The following is an 18,267-nucleotide window of genomic DNA, read 5'->3' on the forward strand; positions in this document are numbered from 1 at the left end:
CAGACAGGCATTTCACTGCTTGCAATTTTTTTCTTCTGTGCTAGTGATAGGAGAGAGCCATATAACGAACGACTGCAGTACTAAAATTGGTCCAAGTGTTGCAAGTGACTTATATACCTATCTAATAAAACCTGACAGATGTCCTTTGGGAGCACTCTTTAGTGCCTCAGTCACAACAGGTGAATGAGTAACAACTCCATAAGGAGTTTTCAGTATCAGAAAAAGTAAAGTTCACTGGCCAATCCTCAAATAATTAACAAGTCTCTCTTCTACAAATGCAGTGAGAAGTGACCTTGTCCAACAAAACATAAGCTGTTTTTCTCCAACTCAAAGCATCCCGTGGAATAATTGGATCAGCTCAGCACACCGGCAGACCTTTGTCTTGTATGAATCAACATGGAAAGGAATCTTAAGAATGTTTTGGTCATTTCTTTCGGATTTTTACTTCTCTTCACTGCTTATGGAGGACTCCAGAGTCTACAGGTAAGTGGAGCATCTCCCACTGGTTGGCAGGACAGCTGGCCTGGAAGGGCATCAGGCCAGCTGGTTGTGTGAAATCCGCCAGTCTTTCCGCAGTTTCTGTGAGAAAGGCATGCACAGTATTTTTTTGAGGTGGGTTAGGACATCAACTTGGTGCAGGTTAGTATCCCTCACCAAGATCCATGGCATTTACTAAATATTTTATTCTAGTACTTCTCAAATAGTTTGAACACTTGTGTCAGACAAGTGTTCTTTAGGTCCACTAAAGCTGTTTGAATGAAAACTAAATTTTTCTCAAAATTTTTCTCACAAACTGAGATTTTTCCATTTTGCAAAATGGAAAACAAATTCCATTTCTGGAAAGGGCTTGTTTTGAAGGTATCTAAATTTCTATAATTTTATTATTATTCTACAGCAATGTAAAATAAAAAAAAAGTATGCCCAATCCATGAAATAATTTATAAAATAATACAATAGTTCCTGGCATCAGGATATAACATAATAATAAAAAATATTATTTTAAATCAAAGGCAGCTGTGGCTTGTATTGGCATTAATATCTTAAAACACAGTAGCAGAGATGATGGGTTTCTAGAATGACTTGAACACTCAGGATACCTTCAGAGCTGGCTTGTTTAGCATAGCCAAAATAAAAGACTGAGAGTTACTGTTGCTGCCTATGAATACTTCAGATTAGATAAAAACAAGGAGGAACTTCTCAGACTAGAAGACTCTGCTGGTCTAATGACAAATAAATGGATATAAGTCATCCATGGGCAACTTTAGGCAGGATATTAAAAGATGACCCTGATCAATTGAGTCAGATTTTCCCACTGGTGTGGGAATCTGTATGCTTTAAAGGTGGAGCCTGATATCTAACATGATGCACTTGTTTGCAATAACAAGGGGTTGACCTCATTTCAGGAAGAGGTCCCTGCTAGCTCTGTACATCTCTGTCTTCTCCTCTCCTTGAGCAGTTTCTGTTCTGACACTGTCAAATTCCGAGTTCAGGGAAGTTCTGCAAAAACAGTCCCAAAAATTGATGTAGATGTTATGAGCTGGGCAGACTAACAAGGTGGGGGAAGATAAACCCAAGAAGCCACGAGTCAGCCCCACCATCTGAAATGGTACATGCTCAGGTTAAGTGCTGGAATGAGCCTCAGGTTAAGTGCTTTATGAGCTTCCCCTAATGCTGCAGGAGAGAGTGGTGCTGATTCATGAAGTAGCCCTCCTCTCTCTCCATTTTGTCTTGGTGGTTAAAGAGGACTTGCTGAGACACAATCAGAAGTAGGTTATTTTATTGTATTGTAGCCTGCAGGACAAGCATTAAAAATTTGCATCATTTATTTCAACAATACCCCCCCAAAAAAACACCAAAAAAACCAGTAACAATTAAGCTAATAATACGATTTTGGAGGCCTGGCTCCTAATTTTTGGAAGCTGTAGCTGAGAAAACCAGGCATGTGGTGTTTCAGAAATAGGACCTCAGTGATCAGGTAGCCTCTTTGCCTTTTTACAAAACAACCATGCTGATTCTCAAATACGCTGGCACTGCTCAACAGAGAACCTCCTCACATCACTGTCCTGATGCCTGTCTCTCGCCCAGGGTGCCGCACGGCTGCCGCCATGGTCCTGCATGGCCGGACCACGCAGCCACCACAGGGCTTGGAAGTGTTCGGTGCAGCTACCAGCAGCCTCGCTCTCCTCCAGCGCTCACCAGTGCTACCCCCCAGCATCTATTCCCCCTTCCAAAATCGTACTCGATCACGTCAGCTTTTAATGAAAACAAACAGGAAAATGTTGATAAGCAGCATCTTGATCTTCTCATTGCAACTTTCACAGTATCAAGACAAGAGGAGAACTATTTTGAGCATGAAATATAAAACCTATTTAGATCAGTAAAATGTTATTCCTCCCTTGTGAAAATGTGGGTGGATCAATTCCTTCCAACTACAAAGGGCTGCTGTGAGCATATTAGGATATTTGGACCTTGGCCTCTGAAGAATTTAGAAATTATCAGACCTGTAGTTTAAAGCAAAGAGTCTTCCACTGTTGCTAAGTCAGCCCTTGCAATGCAGATCTTAGGATATTCCTGCCTGAGACAAAAAGGGAAGGCCAAGAAAAGAGGTTATCCTTCATTCAGCTTGCTTTCAAAGACAAACTTAAACGAATTACATTAAATAATCTAAAGTCTGACTTACCAGAGCTTTGAATCTGAGCAATCGTCACCTGGTTCTGTATCATATTTTCATTAATGGGCTATCATTGTGAGGAAAACCATAAATCCATAATCAGGCTGCTTTGGGGAAAGGAGACAGTAATACCCAGCACCAGCTTCCATGTCTCTCTATTTCTGCCTGAAGCCACTCTCTGTTCACCATAGTAACATATGCCTGTGATAAAATGTGTCTCAGCTGCTGTTTTTGTCCATGCAGAGCAGTCTCCACTCAGAAGAAGGCCTGGGCGTTGCTTCCCTAAGTGTTGTCTATGCTGCACTCATCTTATCGTCCATGTTCCTCCCTCCAATCCTCATCAAGAAGCTGGGCTGCAAGTGGACCATCGCAGGCTCTATGTGCTGCTACATTGTGTTCTCCTTAGGGAACTTCTACGCTAGCTGGTACAATTTAAATACTTTAACCCTGTCTATTGTGTTTGAACAAAATCAGTAAGGGTAAAGTTCTTTCTTCTTTTTCTTCTCAATTTCTACTCTAACTCTGTGTTGCGGATTTTAAAGTTGGATGCAAAAGGTGTTACCTGCAAGAAACAGGGATAAATAAAGCCAGTAGCAGGTGAAGCAGAGAGGTGAAAATGTGCAAATGTGCAAAAAGCCAGTCTGAATGCATCTATCCGCCCACCTGAAGCTGCTTCTCTAACTCATGTGTGTAGCAGAGATTTCCCTTCAGAGAAAAAAAAACATCAGAAGTTTCATTTAAAATCCAGATGACTTTTAGGACTGTTTTTGAAAAGATTGGTAAAGGAAGGCTCTCTTCCCGCCAGTGGCTCTGGGAGCAGAGGATGACAGGAGAAGGCCAGCTCCTGCCTTGCCCTTTCGGAGGTGGCTGAACAATTTACCTCTGCTCTCCAGTGACAGGGGACCAACTCTGCAGAGGAGAGTTGTTGTGATCCATCTTCTGAAGCGCAGGTGCAATTTAATTCTCAGTTACGAGAGGATAGGGCACATGAGCACAGACCTAGCCAGCCTAGCCCAGACCTAGCCCCTGGACACAGCTGGGAGTGCTTGCACATCCTAAACTTCGTAAGACCGTCCCTTTCTTGGTTCCATGTAGTAGATTTATTGAATCACACAAAGGATAAATCTATTTCTTTGATGTCTGTTTTTGCCTCTGGATCTTTGGGCAAGTGATTATTATGCTAATGGATGATAACTGTGCTAAATAAAGTGTTCTTTGGCAGGTACACACTAATCCCTACCTCTGTGATCCTGGGCTTAGGAGGAGCACCACTCTGGTCTGCCAAATGCACTTACCTCACCATTGCTGGCAATTCATATGCTGAGAAAGCAGGAAAAAATGGGAAAGACATTATCAACCAATACTTTGGGGTCTTCTTTCTGATATTTCAGTCCTCTGGCATCTGGGGAAATCTGATCTCATCCTTGATATTTAGCCAAGCTTCCAACAAAGGTAAAATGTATTTAAAAAATCTTGGTGCTTCTCTCTATAAACATCAGCTAGTTCTAGATAGTTAAAAGGTAGATTTCTGTAGCTGAGCTAGTGACCCTCAATTGCCTTCATAGTCAGTGGAACAGGCATTTCAGATGTGACTTAGCTCATCTGAAGGTAGATGTCTGAAATAGATGGGCTAAATTGCCCTCTGAAAGTGACTATTTTCTATCAACTTCATCAGCTATAAAGAGAGTTCAGACAACTAGCTCAAAAATAGATGTCTACTGAATTCCTTTTGAATTCCACCCCTGTGTTGTAAAGCATAGATAGGCTGCTGGCAGTGAGAGTCTTTCACATCTGACTTCTATTTAAAGTGGATTAAAACAAAAGGCAAAACACTGAAGCAGCCTTTTCACAAAGCTTGTAGTGTTGCATTAATTTGCTGTTAAACATTCAAGGTTAGTCAAGCTGATGCTGGTGCTTGCTGAAAATGAGCGCTTTACAGAATTGTCAAGAAGAAATAGAAGTAGCTGTTGGCAGGAGTCTGCATGCCAGGGCTCCTCTGCTGTATTTCAGGCTCAGACAAGAGAAGCCGATGTAGCTTGAAGAAATCACTCAACAGTGCTGCCCTCATGTCCCATGCTTGTAATTGGTGTAAGCTTTAAAAGGGCAGTTGTGAAGATAAAATAATACTTGGACGCCACCTTAGAGATTCAAAGTGCTACAGTGTATTAACATTGCAGTCTCCTGTCCACTCCCTATCCTGCCAAAGTCAGAACAGGATGGACATGGAAAGAGCTTTCCATATACACTGCTACTATGAATAGCAAGAAGTTACTTCTCTTCCCCGGCTCAGTTAAATGGTATGTCCTCTGGAGGGTATTCAAATAGGTATTAGGTTAAACCTAAATGTCAGTGAGCTGGCGTCGGGTTTTAATCTTTGAATCCTTGGGTTTATGGCACGGTAGTTGTCACAAGGTGCAATACTTATGGAGAATCATGCTTCCTTTAAACTCAAGCAACTATAGATGAAACACCATCAAAGCAGAATGCTAAAGGACTGTATCAAGTGCAACGGAGCCCTGCTGACCTGATCGCTAAGCCACACGATGTCTCAGGAGGGAATGGCCGTTCCAGTTTCATTTGCTGGGCAGAGGCTGTGGTGCAGCTGTGGGGTCTGCACAGACTACTATCATTTTACTCTCCTCTGCCTCACAGCACACGTCATGTTAAGTGATGTTAATAAGAGGATTAAAATATTCTTTTTCTATCTTGTAAATCCTCCCCTAGTTTCACATCTGAGGAAGTTCCTCTAAATTCTAGTGAAACTCTAACTTTTACTTTTTTTTAATATCAGTTACATTGGATTTCAGCAAATGCTGTGCTCCTGGGAGGTGTGCTATGAACAGCTCTCAAAGCCAAAAGCCTTGCATATCTTCACAACAGTGATGAGCAGTCATACTATAAGCTTCCCAACTGTGACTTCTCAGTGAGACTCAGCTTTAATCTAGAGGGAGCTTCTTGCAGGGGGTAGGGGTCTCCAGGCACTCACTTCTTTTCCTCTCGTCTGACAGTGCAGTGAAGATATCCACCCATATTGTCCATACACTTAAAATGTATAATTTCACTGAGCAGTCAGAAAGATATGGTATGTATCTGCAGAATCAAAATGCATAAAATTCAGACACATATGTACACTTGACATATTGCCTGCATCACTGCATCCAGACACAGCAAGGCAAGCTACACCATGAGGTAATACTACAACAGAAGACAGTAATCAATGTAAATTACAAGAGTCATCCTTTCTCACTCATCAATATTGCAGCCTCATTTCCAGAGGAACAGAGCAAACCCTGCCTTGCAGCTTCCATATCACTAATTGCAGGTGCATCTTCATCTTCAGATGATGCATGAACTTGTTTTACACACTGCCACCTTTGCTAGTGTGACTCACCTTTTGCATATGGTAATTTTGCTGAGGGTCTGTTTGTTCAAAACTGTGTAGCAGTAGCCACTGGCTATAACAAGGTAATGATTTTCTGTATGTTACTAAGTTTTATCTGATGTTGAACCTAAAGTTGTTTATGAAGCTAGTTAAACAGCTGATTCACGTTGCAGCAGCTTTGATTGGAAGCAATGGTGAAAAACACACTAAAAGTAGTTACACGATACCCTAACTGAAAAATTACAGCTCAAGTCCTGTTTAAGGAATCAGCCAAGGTACACTGTACTGCCCTTTATTATGCTTGGACCAGTGACAAATTCTGCAGTGAAAGCATTGAAATAATTGTATGGTTTTTTGATCAGGCTCACACTTTGGGTTACTGGAGGAAGTGGGCACGGTGTCGTGGTGACGCACAGGGTGTGTGGGTACACGCATGTGTGTGGCTTTGACACGTGCCCAGCACAACACTGATGAGATTGAACAAAGCAAAGGTCTTACTCCAAAACCTGCCAAACTGTTCTAGTTTCAAGTATGTTCTCAAAAAGTAATAAAGTAATAAAGCCAGGAAAAGCTGATTTCTTGGAAGACTGCATTAGTGGGTAATCATAATGTGAATTTATAAAACAAAAAGATGTCTCGAGGTGGTTTCCGTTCCTATAACATATACAGAAATTACCTGGAGAGGGATAATGTGCTCTGGCTGTAAGAACTGAGGTACATCAGTTCAGTGGTGGTGTAAACTGAGGGACCTGACTTGTGGGGTATTATGATTAAGGGGTACAGATACACACTGGAACTTTAAATACTGCAAATTGAGCTTGGATTCAGATTTCAGCCTCTGGCTTTAGTCCATGTCTCCATGTAAACATCAATTCGGTGTTCTGTCTTGAGCGACTGATTCTGTTAAACCAAATTTTTGTGTGTTAAACTGGGATTCTGAAGTTAAACATCTTTAATCAGGAAGGATTTGAAACCATGACCAATCACCGAGCGCTGGATTCCCTTCTTATATCCTTACATATAGCGTGCACTCATCTGATCTCTTCCCTGTCCTGTCTTTCTTTTGGTTCTTACTGAATTAGTGGAAATCTCAGAAGAAAACCTGGCATCCTGTGGAGCATATGACTGCCTGACTGATACCACTAACACCACCGGCTTAGCGGAACCCTCCAACTCCTTAATCTACACTCTGCTAGGGATCTACACTGGTAAGTAATCCACACAATCTTTAATGAATATCACTGATGGGGAACCTACTACTTGTGAAACCTAGCATGACTTTGCAGATTAAGTTTCCAACTTCCTCCTTCAATCCAATTTGCTAAAAGGAAATAAGATATGCGAGAACTGTAAACAACTCCTTCCTAAATAGTTTCAAATGCTTTGTGCCAGTGCCATATCATTTTCGTCTAACAGAGCAAGACATTCTTTATACTTCTCAACTGGAATAAAGCTGAAGCCCAGTATGGTGTCAGTGTTGCTCTACAGACTAGAATCAAAAGTATGCCCACATTGCAGTTAGAGGATTGCAGCAGCTTATCCAGTTATGCATGAGACATAGTTTTAAATTCACTATTTTCAGGATCAGCAATAGTGAACTAGTTACTGATGGCATTGGGCAGATTTATATATACATGCAGAGGTCCAGGATGCTAAGAGCAGCCCAGCTAGTGGTACTTGAGCTCACCAACTTCTAGTCATCTGGGGATGCCTATCAAAACTGGCTGGTGTCCCACCACGTGTAAAACAGATTTAGCACAAGAACTGCACTGTAATTAGAGGTGGACCTGAACCACAGCTCCCAGAACATGCAATCATTTCGGGGGAGGTTTTTGGATCCCTGCTGAGATTTTACAACTTCAGTCAATTCTCATCTGTGATGCTTGAATTATAATACCTTAGTGTGAAAGGCGAAGATAAAGAGAAGCACTAGGCGAATTGGCATCTCTCCCATTCAGTAGCTAGAGCTGCTATAGACCTTCCTTGCATAAGGCTAGAAAGGAATCAAAGACAGGGAAGGCTGATGCCATCAAAAATCGGAAAGACAAAAATAGATATGCAAAGATTCATTCAGTGAGGAAAGTTCAAAAAGTATCCGGCTCAAAACAAGTTCTTCTCTGGATAAAGGGGAAGTATCTGGCAAGGCAATATGTCACCTTAGCTCTGTTAAAATATCTTTGCAGTCTCTGCACATAGATGTACTCTCTATGCTGAGACAGATGCATGGAATTTGTCATACGCTCAGACAGAGAGCATGTGATCTGGTCAGGGCCAGCCCTCACCAGACAAGTGCATCGCAGCAAACCCTCTCTCCTTCCCCAACCTCCATTCCTAATTGGTGAGAAAATGCAAAGAATATCCCCCCATTTCCCTTCCAGAGTGTGCTGGAGCTGATGCCTTTCTGCTAAAGGCAGGTTTGGTTCACAAGTTTAAATTTAAATTTGATGACTAACATATACAGCACTCCCTTAGGCTTTGCTCATGCAAAATGAATGCAACCCTGCTGTCTACTGACCCCGCGTCAGTAGGGTTTCATTTTTCTTTTAAGCTCTTAATAAAAAATATGTCTTTTCCTACCTCGAGGGAAACCAAATAGCTAAATATTTCATTCACAGACATTTTTTAAATGTCTCCTCTATTTGGTTGCTGAATACATATTTTACCCAGCTTGGGTGGAGACAATAACGGATAAGTCTTTTGTTGTTTAGTTTTCTCAAGGACTGAGGATGTTTCTATTTGTGTTCATACCAACCACTATTAAGCCGTGCAGTTACTTATCTCCTATAACTGCTATTGATTCATTTGACATACTTGTTAGAATATTTCTCCTGTAAATGTGGATGTCCTGCTCTCGCCCATATAAGTCCTGCAATCAGCCCACAAGCACTAATGAACACGCTGGCAGAACCGACAATGACTTACATCATGAAGAGTTTACAGCTCAGCCACAGTGGAGAACCAGGACACTGGAGGATACAATTTCATTCTAGGAGACATGGATGAGAAATAATAAAAAATTGATGGCAATTTACTGTAAATCTGCTAATATATTTGGACATTAAAAGTTCCCAGAAAAGAGCATGCCCATACACAGTAACATAGGAGCACATTAAACAGGCAATGTGGATGGGAAGAGGTGCCTGGTTCTCCTCTTACTCTGAACTCCACTTGTTTCCATGGATGGATTTCTAGTCAGCATAAGTAAGAGAGGAAACATAATCATGCCTTGCATCTGTAACGAAGGAATCAGTTGTGAATCTGTGGCTGCTTTATGTATATTACGAGCCACAGTTATCTTCTTGATAACATGAAAAAAAATTGTATTGATTCACTCCACAAGCAACAAACCTAGACCGATATATACACGATCATTTTCTGATTAACTACCCCATGTATTCTTTCATATGCTGCTTCTGCTAGGGAATTATAGGTTCAAAGCTGTAACGTCCATCTTTTTCAAGTCACCCAGAGTTGCTCACTATCATCTTTAAAATAGCACATATTCCGTACTCAAAGCATGGCTCTGAGCTGACACCCCCCCCAAAAAAAAAAGCAACATATACTGGGATCCAAGACAGCAGTTCTACTTCTAGCCCTTTATTTTTCTTTCCATGCATTTGAAGGAAGATCCCCCCCTAGCCATGAAAACCTTGGCACTGGAAGTGAATATTCCCCTCCTATGTTGATTTAAAGTCTTTTGATAGCTCCCGAGGGAGCTGTTTCTGGCCAGCTCCCCATCCCCACGACCCCTGGCTTGCCCTGGAAGGGTGAGCGATCACCCTCTGCGGCCGTGCAGCTGGCCCGGCGGCTGTCACAACAGGCCAGTCACAGTTAAGCTGAGGGGATTTGCGAGGTGCGCAGCTGTATGCAGAAGTTCTGAATGTAGATCAGGCCGCCTTGTTTACACAGAAATGGCCTTTACACTGCAGCGGAATCAGAGGCATCTGCCAAAACGTCCCACGGAGAGCTAAGCACTAAGTCAGAACAATAACAGCAGCAAGCGACTTCCCATCATTCTTTCAGCATTCCTCATTTTTTCATGAACTTTCTGTTTTGTTTTTGCAGCTAGTGGTGTGCTAGCTGTGTTGCTGATTGTTGTATTTCTGGACCAGATCAAACCTGACCAAGCAGAGACTGAGAAAGAAACACTAGAGACACCATCCTTTTGCTCTACGTTCCTAGCAACTTTCCAGCATCTTAAAGATAAAAGACAGTGTCTTCTAATCCCTCTGACAATGACAAGTGGGTTTGAACAGGGATTTCTTTCTGGTGACTACACAAAGGTGTGGATGACAATGAAAATCTATTTCTGTCTGATTGGTTTTTGTGCCTTTGTGTCTTACTATTGCATCTGATCTATATTTTCTTGTTAAATGAAGATGTTTTCAGTGGCGATTTGTGGTTTGCTAAATTACTGCTTACTTATACTTGAATGAACTCCGAGTGACATCTTCAAACAGGAGAGGCCAGCAGTAAATACGTCCCTTGGAACAGCCTTAAAAAGAACACTGTAGAGAGCTTAACTCACCAGTGGAGGCCACAGCAGAGAGCTACAGGTTTGAACTCTTCAGCTTGTCGTAAATAACAAACTGGGAGAAAAGCCAGAAGTCTGCAGCGCTTTTATATCTTCCTTCCTTCTGGTTTCCCTAGAGTTTGTATAAGTGCAAGTCAGCACACTTACCACATATTTTAGTTTGAGAACCTTTACGGTAAGAGGGCAAACCCTCAGCATGGCCGGCTGAAAGCCCTCACCAGTCACTGGTGCAACAGGTCCAAACCCTGATGGACTGAAATGATCAAAACGACCTCTGCTCCTCCAGTTCCTCTACAAACCTAGACCCACAGCAGGTGTGTTCTCCAGACATTTGTTGAGAAAGCCTCCAAAGAAAGGGGGCAAACTTCCTGAGCTGCTTATTTGACACTTAAGCTTTCAAACCTTGCATATAAGCAGACGGAAGAGTGCACTTGCTGCTGTGTTGAATGGATTGAAGGGGCCACTCACTCCGTGGCCATCTCCATTGGCTGTCCACTCTTATAGGTGAGGTCCTCTTCATTACTTGGGAGCTGCTCTGTAATGACCATAGTGGTTACTGTCAATTTTCATCTCTTGGGCTGTGAAGGGAAGGGCAGAAAATTTCTAATGCCACTTCCAGGAGTTTTATTTGCATAATGAGCAGTGCTCCGGTTTCTTCTCCTGCTTGTTACTGGTCTGTTTGCATGGCATCAATCTGATTAGGAACTGGGTTAGGTATATTGCTGCTGAAGGCCAACTATGTCAATATGCCAGGGACTTGTCAGCAAACTCTGTAGCTGTGCTCCTTTGATCTCATCCGTGCTGGCTATTTACCAAACACTCAGGCTAAGACCCTTGAACCTTAGCTGCATATTTTCACTGAAGAAAACGTGTCACCACTGTCTCTTCTCTTCCAGACATATGTGACCTGTGCCCTGGGGATACATTATGTCGGTTATGTGATGATCTGCTTTTCATCTGTAAATTCCCTCTGCTCTCTGCTCTTTGGAAAGATCTCTCAGTTCACGGGTAGAAAACTTCTATTTGCATTAGGTATGTAAAGGTCACTTGAAGGATTGATCACCTCATGTAATATATCAAATCCAGTGCTCCCCCCTTTGCATGCACTACAAAGGGAGAGCTCGCTGTCAGCTATCAATTAAAACCAAAGTCAATCTGGAGGCAAACTTCATTCATGAGAAGAGAGGCAGCACAGTTAACCACTGTATGGAGGTCATTGCTTTACATCGCTGTGCTGGTTTTGGCTGGGGTAGAGTTAATTTTCTGCATAGTAGCTAGTATGGGACTGTGTTTTGGATTTGTGCTGGAAACAGTGTTCATAATACAGGGATGTTTTCGTTACTGCTGAGCAGTGCTTACACAGAGTCAAGGCCTTTTCTGCTTCTCACCCCACCCCACCAGCGAGTGGGCTGGGGGTGCACAAGAAGCTGGGAGAGGACACAGCCGGGACAGCTGACCCCAACTGACCAAAGAGATAACCCACACCATATGACATCATGCTCAGCATATAAAGCTGGGGGAAGAAGGAAGGGGGGGGACGTTCAGACTGATGGCGTTTATCTTCCCAAGTACCCGTTAGGCGTGATGGAGCCCTGCTTTCCTGGAGATGGCTGAACACCTGCCTGCTGATGGGAAGGAGGGAATGAATTCCTTGTTTTGCTTTGCTTGCATGCGCAGCTTTTGCTTTACCTATTAAACTGTCTTTATCTCAGCCCATGAGTTTTCTCACTTTTACTCTTCCGGTTCTCTTCCGCATCCCATTGTGGGGGGAGTGAGCCAGTGGCTGTGTGGTGCTTAGTTGCTGGCTGGGGTTAAACCACGACAATCACTTTGCTGTTGGTGTAGTTCACCCTGCTTTTGAGGGTGCTGCCTACTCAGAAAATGCCCTACAGCTTTGATGCTTCACAGCTCTAATGCAACTGGTGATAAATGATCTTACAATACAGATGTTGAGGCCCACACTCTACCTGAGAATGATTTCTCCATTGGGGTGAAACTTCCTCACCTTTATGGAGTGAAAACAACTGCGAACCTCGTGAGATACACTGTTGATTTGAGTCTCAGGGGATGGTGAACTTGGAATTTATGCAACCAGTCTAGGAATTTCGGGAAAATTTGTAAAGGTTGGCCTGGTGTCCTTTCCACTACTTGCTCTATAGGGAGAAAATTAAAAGAAAGAGTCATATGCCAGTGTGTCAGGCTAGAATAACTTGAGGGCCTCTGTATGGGTCAGCAACTTTCAGGTTGGCATGAGAAGAGTTTTGTATATTTAAGAACATCTTCCTCTCTGGAGAACACTGTTCCAATGAGTAACAGAGTAATGGAGGCAGAAAAATACCAAGAAATATTTCATTTGTGTCCCTGTATCCGCTGAGGTATTCATACTGAAGTGTACTGATACCTTACTTCCACTACACAGTAACCTGTATTATTAGAAACTTCACTGAGTCAATGTGCATCTAGACATTCTAAGCATTTCCTCCACAGGAAATTTTAAACCTGGGGAAGTAAGAAGAAATTTAGAGTCCTTTATGCTATAGTCACTAGTTCAGAGATTCTTCTGTACATGTCTGTCCTAGGTGTATGTCTCACTCTGTGAAACTCATTTTAGATTTTAAAAAATCCCAGGTAATAATAATTAAAAAAACCCTATAGTGTTAGTAATGCAAGACCTCAGAACCTCTCAGTTCTGTTTAATGGTCTTTGTACTCAGCCTGTAAAGGTGTTCCTGTGGGGGCAGGAATCAGTGACTCATTTACATTCTGCTTTTAAAAAGAAAGACAAAAGGTCACCAGACCCTCTAGATATCCTTAACTGTCTCCTCTGGCCCTGAAAGGAAACCTACGTTTAAGGACTAGGTAAGGAGAGCAGAAAGGTGCTTCCTCCCCCTTCCCACATGCCTCACAGGATGACTGCAAGTCTTTCAGCAGCCCCTTCTCCTACTCAGTGGCAGCTCTTGTCCTTCGGGCCAACAGCCGTATCAGTGCCAAGGATCTCTCAGCTCAGGACACTGCTCAGAATTATTAATTGAAGCCTGCCAAAGGACTGCATTGTCTTATATTTCATGTGATATCAACTCAGTCAGTGCAAATCTCAATGAACCAGAAAGATTTCAAGATTGCCTTGTGCTCTAGTTTGGGGAAGAATTTGAAAGTGTTACCTACCGCTACCTGTCCTCCTTGCAATAGCAGTTATATTTCTCTTCTTTCTTTCTAAATCAACAGCCGCAGTTACAAACACCGCCTGTATAATAGCACTACTGCTGTGGAAACCTCATCCTAAGCAGCTTGCCGTGTTTTTCGTATTCCCTGCTCTTTGGGGCCTATCTGATGCCATTTGGCAGACACAAACTAATGGTAAGTCCTGGTGACAATGAAATGAATTCTCTTGAGATACAAAAATCTGCATGTTTGTATTTATAAAACAACAGTGCATAAAAATTATAATGGGTTTAAGACAGCATCTAAAAGAAATATGTTAGCTCATTGGAAAGTAGAATAAATAAGAACAAGTTGGGAATAAGAAAGTAAAATACTCATTAAACAAATTTTTCAAGATGAAGAGAGAAGAACGCTGCAGAAGATGATAATGGATATTCAGAATAAATAATCTGGAGGAGTATAAGTATCTCAAAGAAAATTACAAAACTCAGAAGAGTGATACATTTAGTCTGTCTTTTGCAACAAAGTAGAGCAATCTGGATAAAAAACTCAAAGCTCAGCAACAAAAGAAGCAGCAAATTGGCTGTTAGGAGTTATTAGAAAAAAATTGAAGGAGAAAACCACAGAGAGCAACATTATGCAACCAAGTAAATCCATGCAGTTCTGATTTGCTCCATTTCAAAAATCATAATCAAATGTGATAAGGCATAAGAAGGCAATAAAAAGGAGCAGAGTCATGGGAAACTTCCACTTGAAGGAAGACTAACAAACTAGAACACTTTAGCCTGGACAAGTGATAAGCAAGGAAAGCAGTCAGTAAGATCATGAATAGTATGGAGAAGGTGATTAGAAATTCACTGTTTTTCTTGATAACAGAAGTAGTGGCACCAAATAAAGTTATCAGGCAGCAGGCTTTATAGAAATCAAAAGAAATGCTTTTTTCACACAATGCATAATCAAAGTATGGAATCCATTGCCAAAAATGTAAATGTTTTTAAGCTGGAATTACATCACTTCAAGGGAAAAGTTCTTGGGGGCTATTAAAGCCTGGTGGTCCAGAGGAAATCTCCAACTCAGAAAGTCCCTATATCTTTGATTGCCAGAGTCAGGAGGGCATTGGGGGAGGAAAGATCACAGTATAGTTGCCTCATTTCTTACACTCTTATCCTAGGAGTCTGTTACTGGAAGTATACCTTTGGACTTCTTATCTGATGCATTACAGTTGTTTTTATAATTTTATGTTCTACTGCTTTGTGATATAGTGCAATTATTACGTACTGACGGTTCAGATAATGAGCTGATACAAACTGACTTCCGTAAGGGACTATTTAAACTTATCCCTCAATCAAAGAGGAAGTTCTCTTACAGAGACTAAAGACAAACTCTAAAGTGCTGGAGAGGGCGAGAAAGAGCTATAGTCTGTGATGACTTGAAGTAAAGTCTGCTAATTGCTGTCAGTCACACTCTTTTTAAATCAATGCCATAGCCTGTGTCAGTAAGACAGTTACATGCTCTCCCATCTGCTCCCATATTTTGCCTCTTATTTAATGAATATTGTTTTCCTCTATCTCAAATTCATATTTGGCAGATGCCATAGAAATATGCATGTGACAGAACTAGCTCATCTGGGCCCACATCAGGTTATGTGTCTTGGCCTCCCTCCCTCTGGTCCCTCTGGTTGCTTGAGTAGCTTAGATGATTTCACTCACTAGATAAATTATCATGTTCCTCCTAGAGAGCAAAAGGGAAAACACCACAGTCCTCTGCCTCGCACGAACAGCGATCTCCTTTCCAGCATGTGTAGAGTCTCCCCTCTACACACAAGGAAGTGACCAGCCAGACTTCTCTGCCCTTCCAGCAGCTCCAGCTCATATCCCTTAGATGAGAGCTAGTACATACGTCAAGCGACACTCTCTCATCTTCTCTCAACCCAACCCACAACCTTATGCCTTTGGTACAATTTTAAATCAGTGCTCTCATTATTCAGGTTCACGGAAGGACATCATCAGTGAGGATTTGCTTTCTCTGAAGTAAAGCTGTTCATTCATTTCCTGCTTCTTCAGCCACAGCCTTCCTGACTGTTCATCAGGCTCCTTCCCAACACTCTTGAGAGCCTTATCTTAGTCTCCCACTGGGATAAAGGACCTGCCCTTTATCCTGCTTCTCTCTTTTCCAGAAAGCCTTGCCCTCAGACACTTGTCTTCTTTCAGAATCACAGAAGGCTTGAGGTTGGAAGGGACCTCTGGAGGTCACCTAGTCCAACCCCCCTGCTCAAGCAGGGCCACCCAAAACCAGTTACCCAGGACCATGTCCAGTCAGCTTTTTAATATCTCCAGGGAGGGAGGCTCCACGCCTTCCCTGGGCAACCTGTGCCAGTGTTCAGTCACCCTCACAGTAAAAAAAGTGTTTTCTGATGTTCAGAGAGAACCTCCTGTGTTTCAGTTTATGCCACTCGCCCCTTGTCCTGCCACTGGACACCACTGAAAAGACCCTGGCTCCATCCTCTTCAGGCATTTATATACATTTGAGATGTCTTTTGAGAAAGACTTCTCCTCAGTAAGGTCCCTGCATGACTGATGAAGAGGCGCCTGGTGCCCTCGTTGGGAAAAGGGGTAAGTACAGAGGACCTACAGAGGCTGGGAAGTGGCTGCAGTTCCCAACCCCCGGATGAGGCATAGATGGTGGAAAAAGTTTTGTGCTTACTGGATGGCGAGTGAGCTTTGCAGTGCTGTGACAAGACTGACCTCTATTACAGCACTGCAACAGGTCATCTCCATTCCCAGATTCCTGCAGGATACTTGTGAAAATTTTATGTTTGTGTTAGCTGGGAAAAAAACGAATGTTCCTTATGCTTGAACAGTATCTTTTTTTGCCTGTACCTTCTTCAGCTGTTCCATAGCTCCCAGTTATAAAACTATACAGAGTTTGCTTTGTCACATTGTCACACTGAAACATCGAGTGATGACATGAAACCTTAACAGAGAGGTGCAGTGACGTTACTCCATAATGCTGCATCCCAGAACGGGATCTTCAGTTTGACATGCTCATTTAGGACTAAATCTCTTCTTCCCTTCATCAGTTTTATACAGATATACATCACATGAGAAATGCCCAGCTCCAAAGGCTATGAGGTGCGATAAGACCTCTAAAACAGCATTGGGGACCAAGGTCTGTGGTCCTTCCTTTGGCAAGCTCCCATGACAGCTGCTTGGGCCTCAGTAGGTTAACCACTGAATAAATACAATGGCATTGTGCCGCATACTTAAGGCACTTTATGTTAATCGAAGATGGCTTACTTTGGCCTGCTGTGGATAGTTAATACTGGAGTTCCCCCTAGAGTATATATAGGCTCACAGTAGATGAGCCACTTCATCTTATAAAGGTTTCCTAACATGTTTGTGTATGTGTGCGGACACTCACTTATTTCCAGTGAAAGCTGCTTCATTTCAGAGTGTGTAGTGCCCTCTCTTATCTAACCTGAACACAGATGCTATTATTATCCCCCTGGCAATAACTGCACTTGGGGCATAACAGTTGTGTAGCGCAGAGCTATTGGGTAGACTACAGTAAAATAAAGTTCTTTCCAGGCCAACGTGCATCTTTAGAAAGGATACGAATCAGTCTGGAAAGTTTACAAACCTGGACTCAAATGATTTCCAGCAGTCCTGTTATATACCCATGCCTACTAGTACCAGGGGAAGGAGTGGGAAAAGGGGCAGTGGTAAACAGGGAGGATAATTTCCATGAAGTGAGCTGCAAGAATTCAGAGCTAGCAGCCTCTCCACTCAGCCAGCCCAGCAGGTCCTGCTAAAGCTTCAGCCAGGCAACTTGCGCCACATTGCACTCGACAGTGTTTGCGATAAGGACAAATATTTAGGTTTGAGGCAAAAACACCATTGTGCTCCTATGTAAGTGCTAGCTAATACCACATATGCATCCTGGAAACTAGAACTTTCCTGCCAAGTCAGCCCTTCCTATAGCTGAACCTTGGACTAGATCCCCACTCAATTCTCCCATTGTTTTGATCAAAAAAGAAGGCTTCAAAATAGTAAGGGAAAACAGGTATCAGCTGAAAACCAGAATCTTTACACATCAGAAACTGTCCTGTATTAAACTCTCCTCACTAGTCCAATTTCAGAAGATAACACAGGGCATATCAGCAAAGTTATATGAACAACTTGTACTTGTTCAATTATTAGGCAAAACTATGAAGGATTATCAAATAATTCACACTACACTACACTCAGGCAGTTTAATGAACTAAGTCCATCTCGTGATGCATTTGTCCAGGTTTTCCATCATGTCTAAATTGAATCATTCAGTAAACGTCCTCTTATAGTCATCAGGAAGCAGTGAATTTTTACATACAGATGATGTCTCCCCCTTCTTAACAAAACTGAAGGGTTAGTTGAGCCTACCCAGACTTCTGGAGAACTTTGTACTCCTCTGTGCCTTTTGGCTGAATGTGTGTTTTTCAAACAGATGTGTTGTTAGATAGAGAAATGGATGAGAAGAGTCA

The 18,267-nt window shown here is 42.4% G+C and overlaps 1 protein-coding gene across 2 annotated transcripts in view; it reads left to right on the plus strand.

The window, feature by feature from the left end:
- Positions 1-396: 396 nt before the first annotated feature.
- UNC93A (unc-93 homolog A (C. elegans)) overlaps positions 397-18,267 on the plus strand; it is a 19,539-nt gene continuing 1,668 nt past the window's right edge. The window contains exons 1-7 of one of the 2 annotated variants that reach the window (XM_009329205.1): positions 397-483; positions 2,915-3,096; positions 3,894-4,123; positions 7,136-7,265; positions 10,123-10,336; positions 11,484-11,619; positions 13,812-13,943. In XM_009329205.1, the coding sequence (XP_009327480.1) occupies positions 397-483; positions 2,915-3,096; positions 3,894-4,123; positions 7,136-7,265; positions 10,123-10,336; positions 11,484-11,619; positions 13,812-13,943 (1,111 nt within the window). Of the gene's footprint in view, positions 484-2,914; positions 3,097-3,893; positions 4,124-7,135; positions 7,266-10,118; positions 10,337-11,483; positions 11,620-13,811; positions 13,944-18,267 lie in introns of both variants that reach the window. The other variant, XM_009329206.1, reaches the window with a different exon arrangement.

Source organism: Pygoscelis adeliae, unplaced genomic scaffold (assembly GCF_000699105.1).
Source record: "Pygoscelis adeliae isolate BGI_AS28 unplaced genomic scaffold, ASM69910v1 Scaffold77, whole genome shotgun sequence".
In the NCBI taxonomy this organism is placed as follows: Eukaryota; Metazoa; Chordata; class Aves; order Sphenisciformes; family Spheniscidae; genus Pygoscelis; species Pygoscelis adeliae.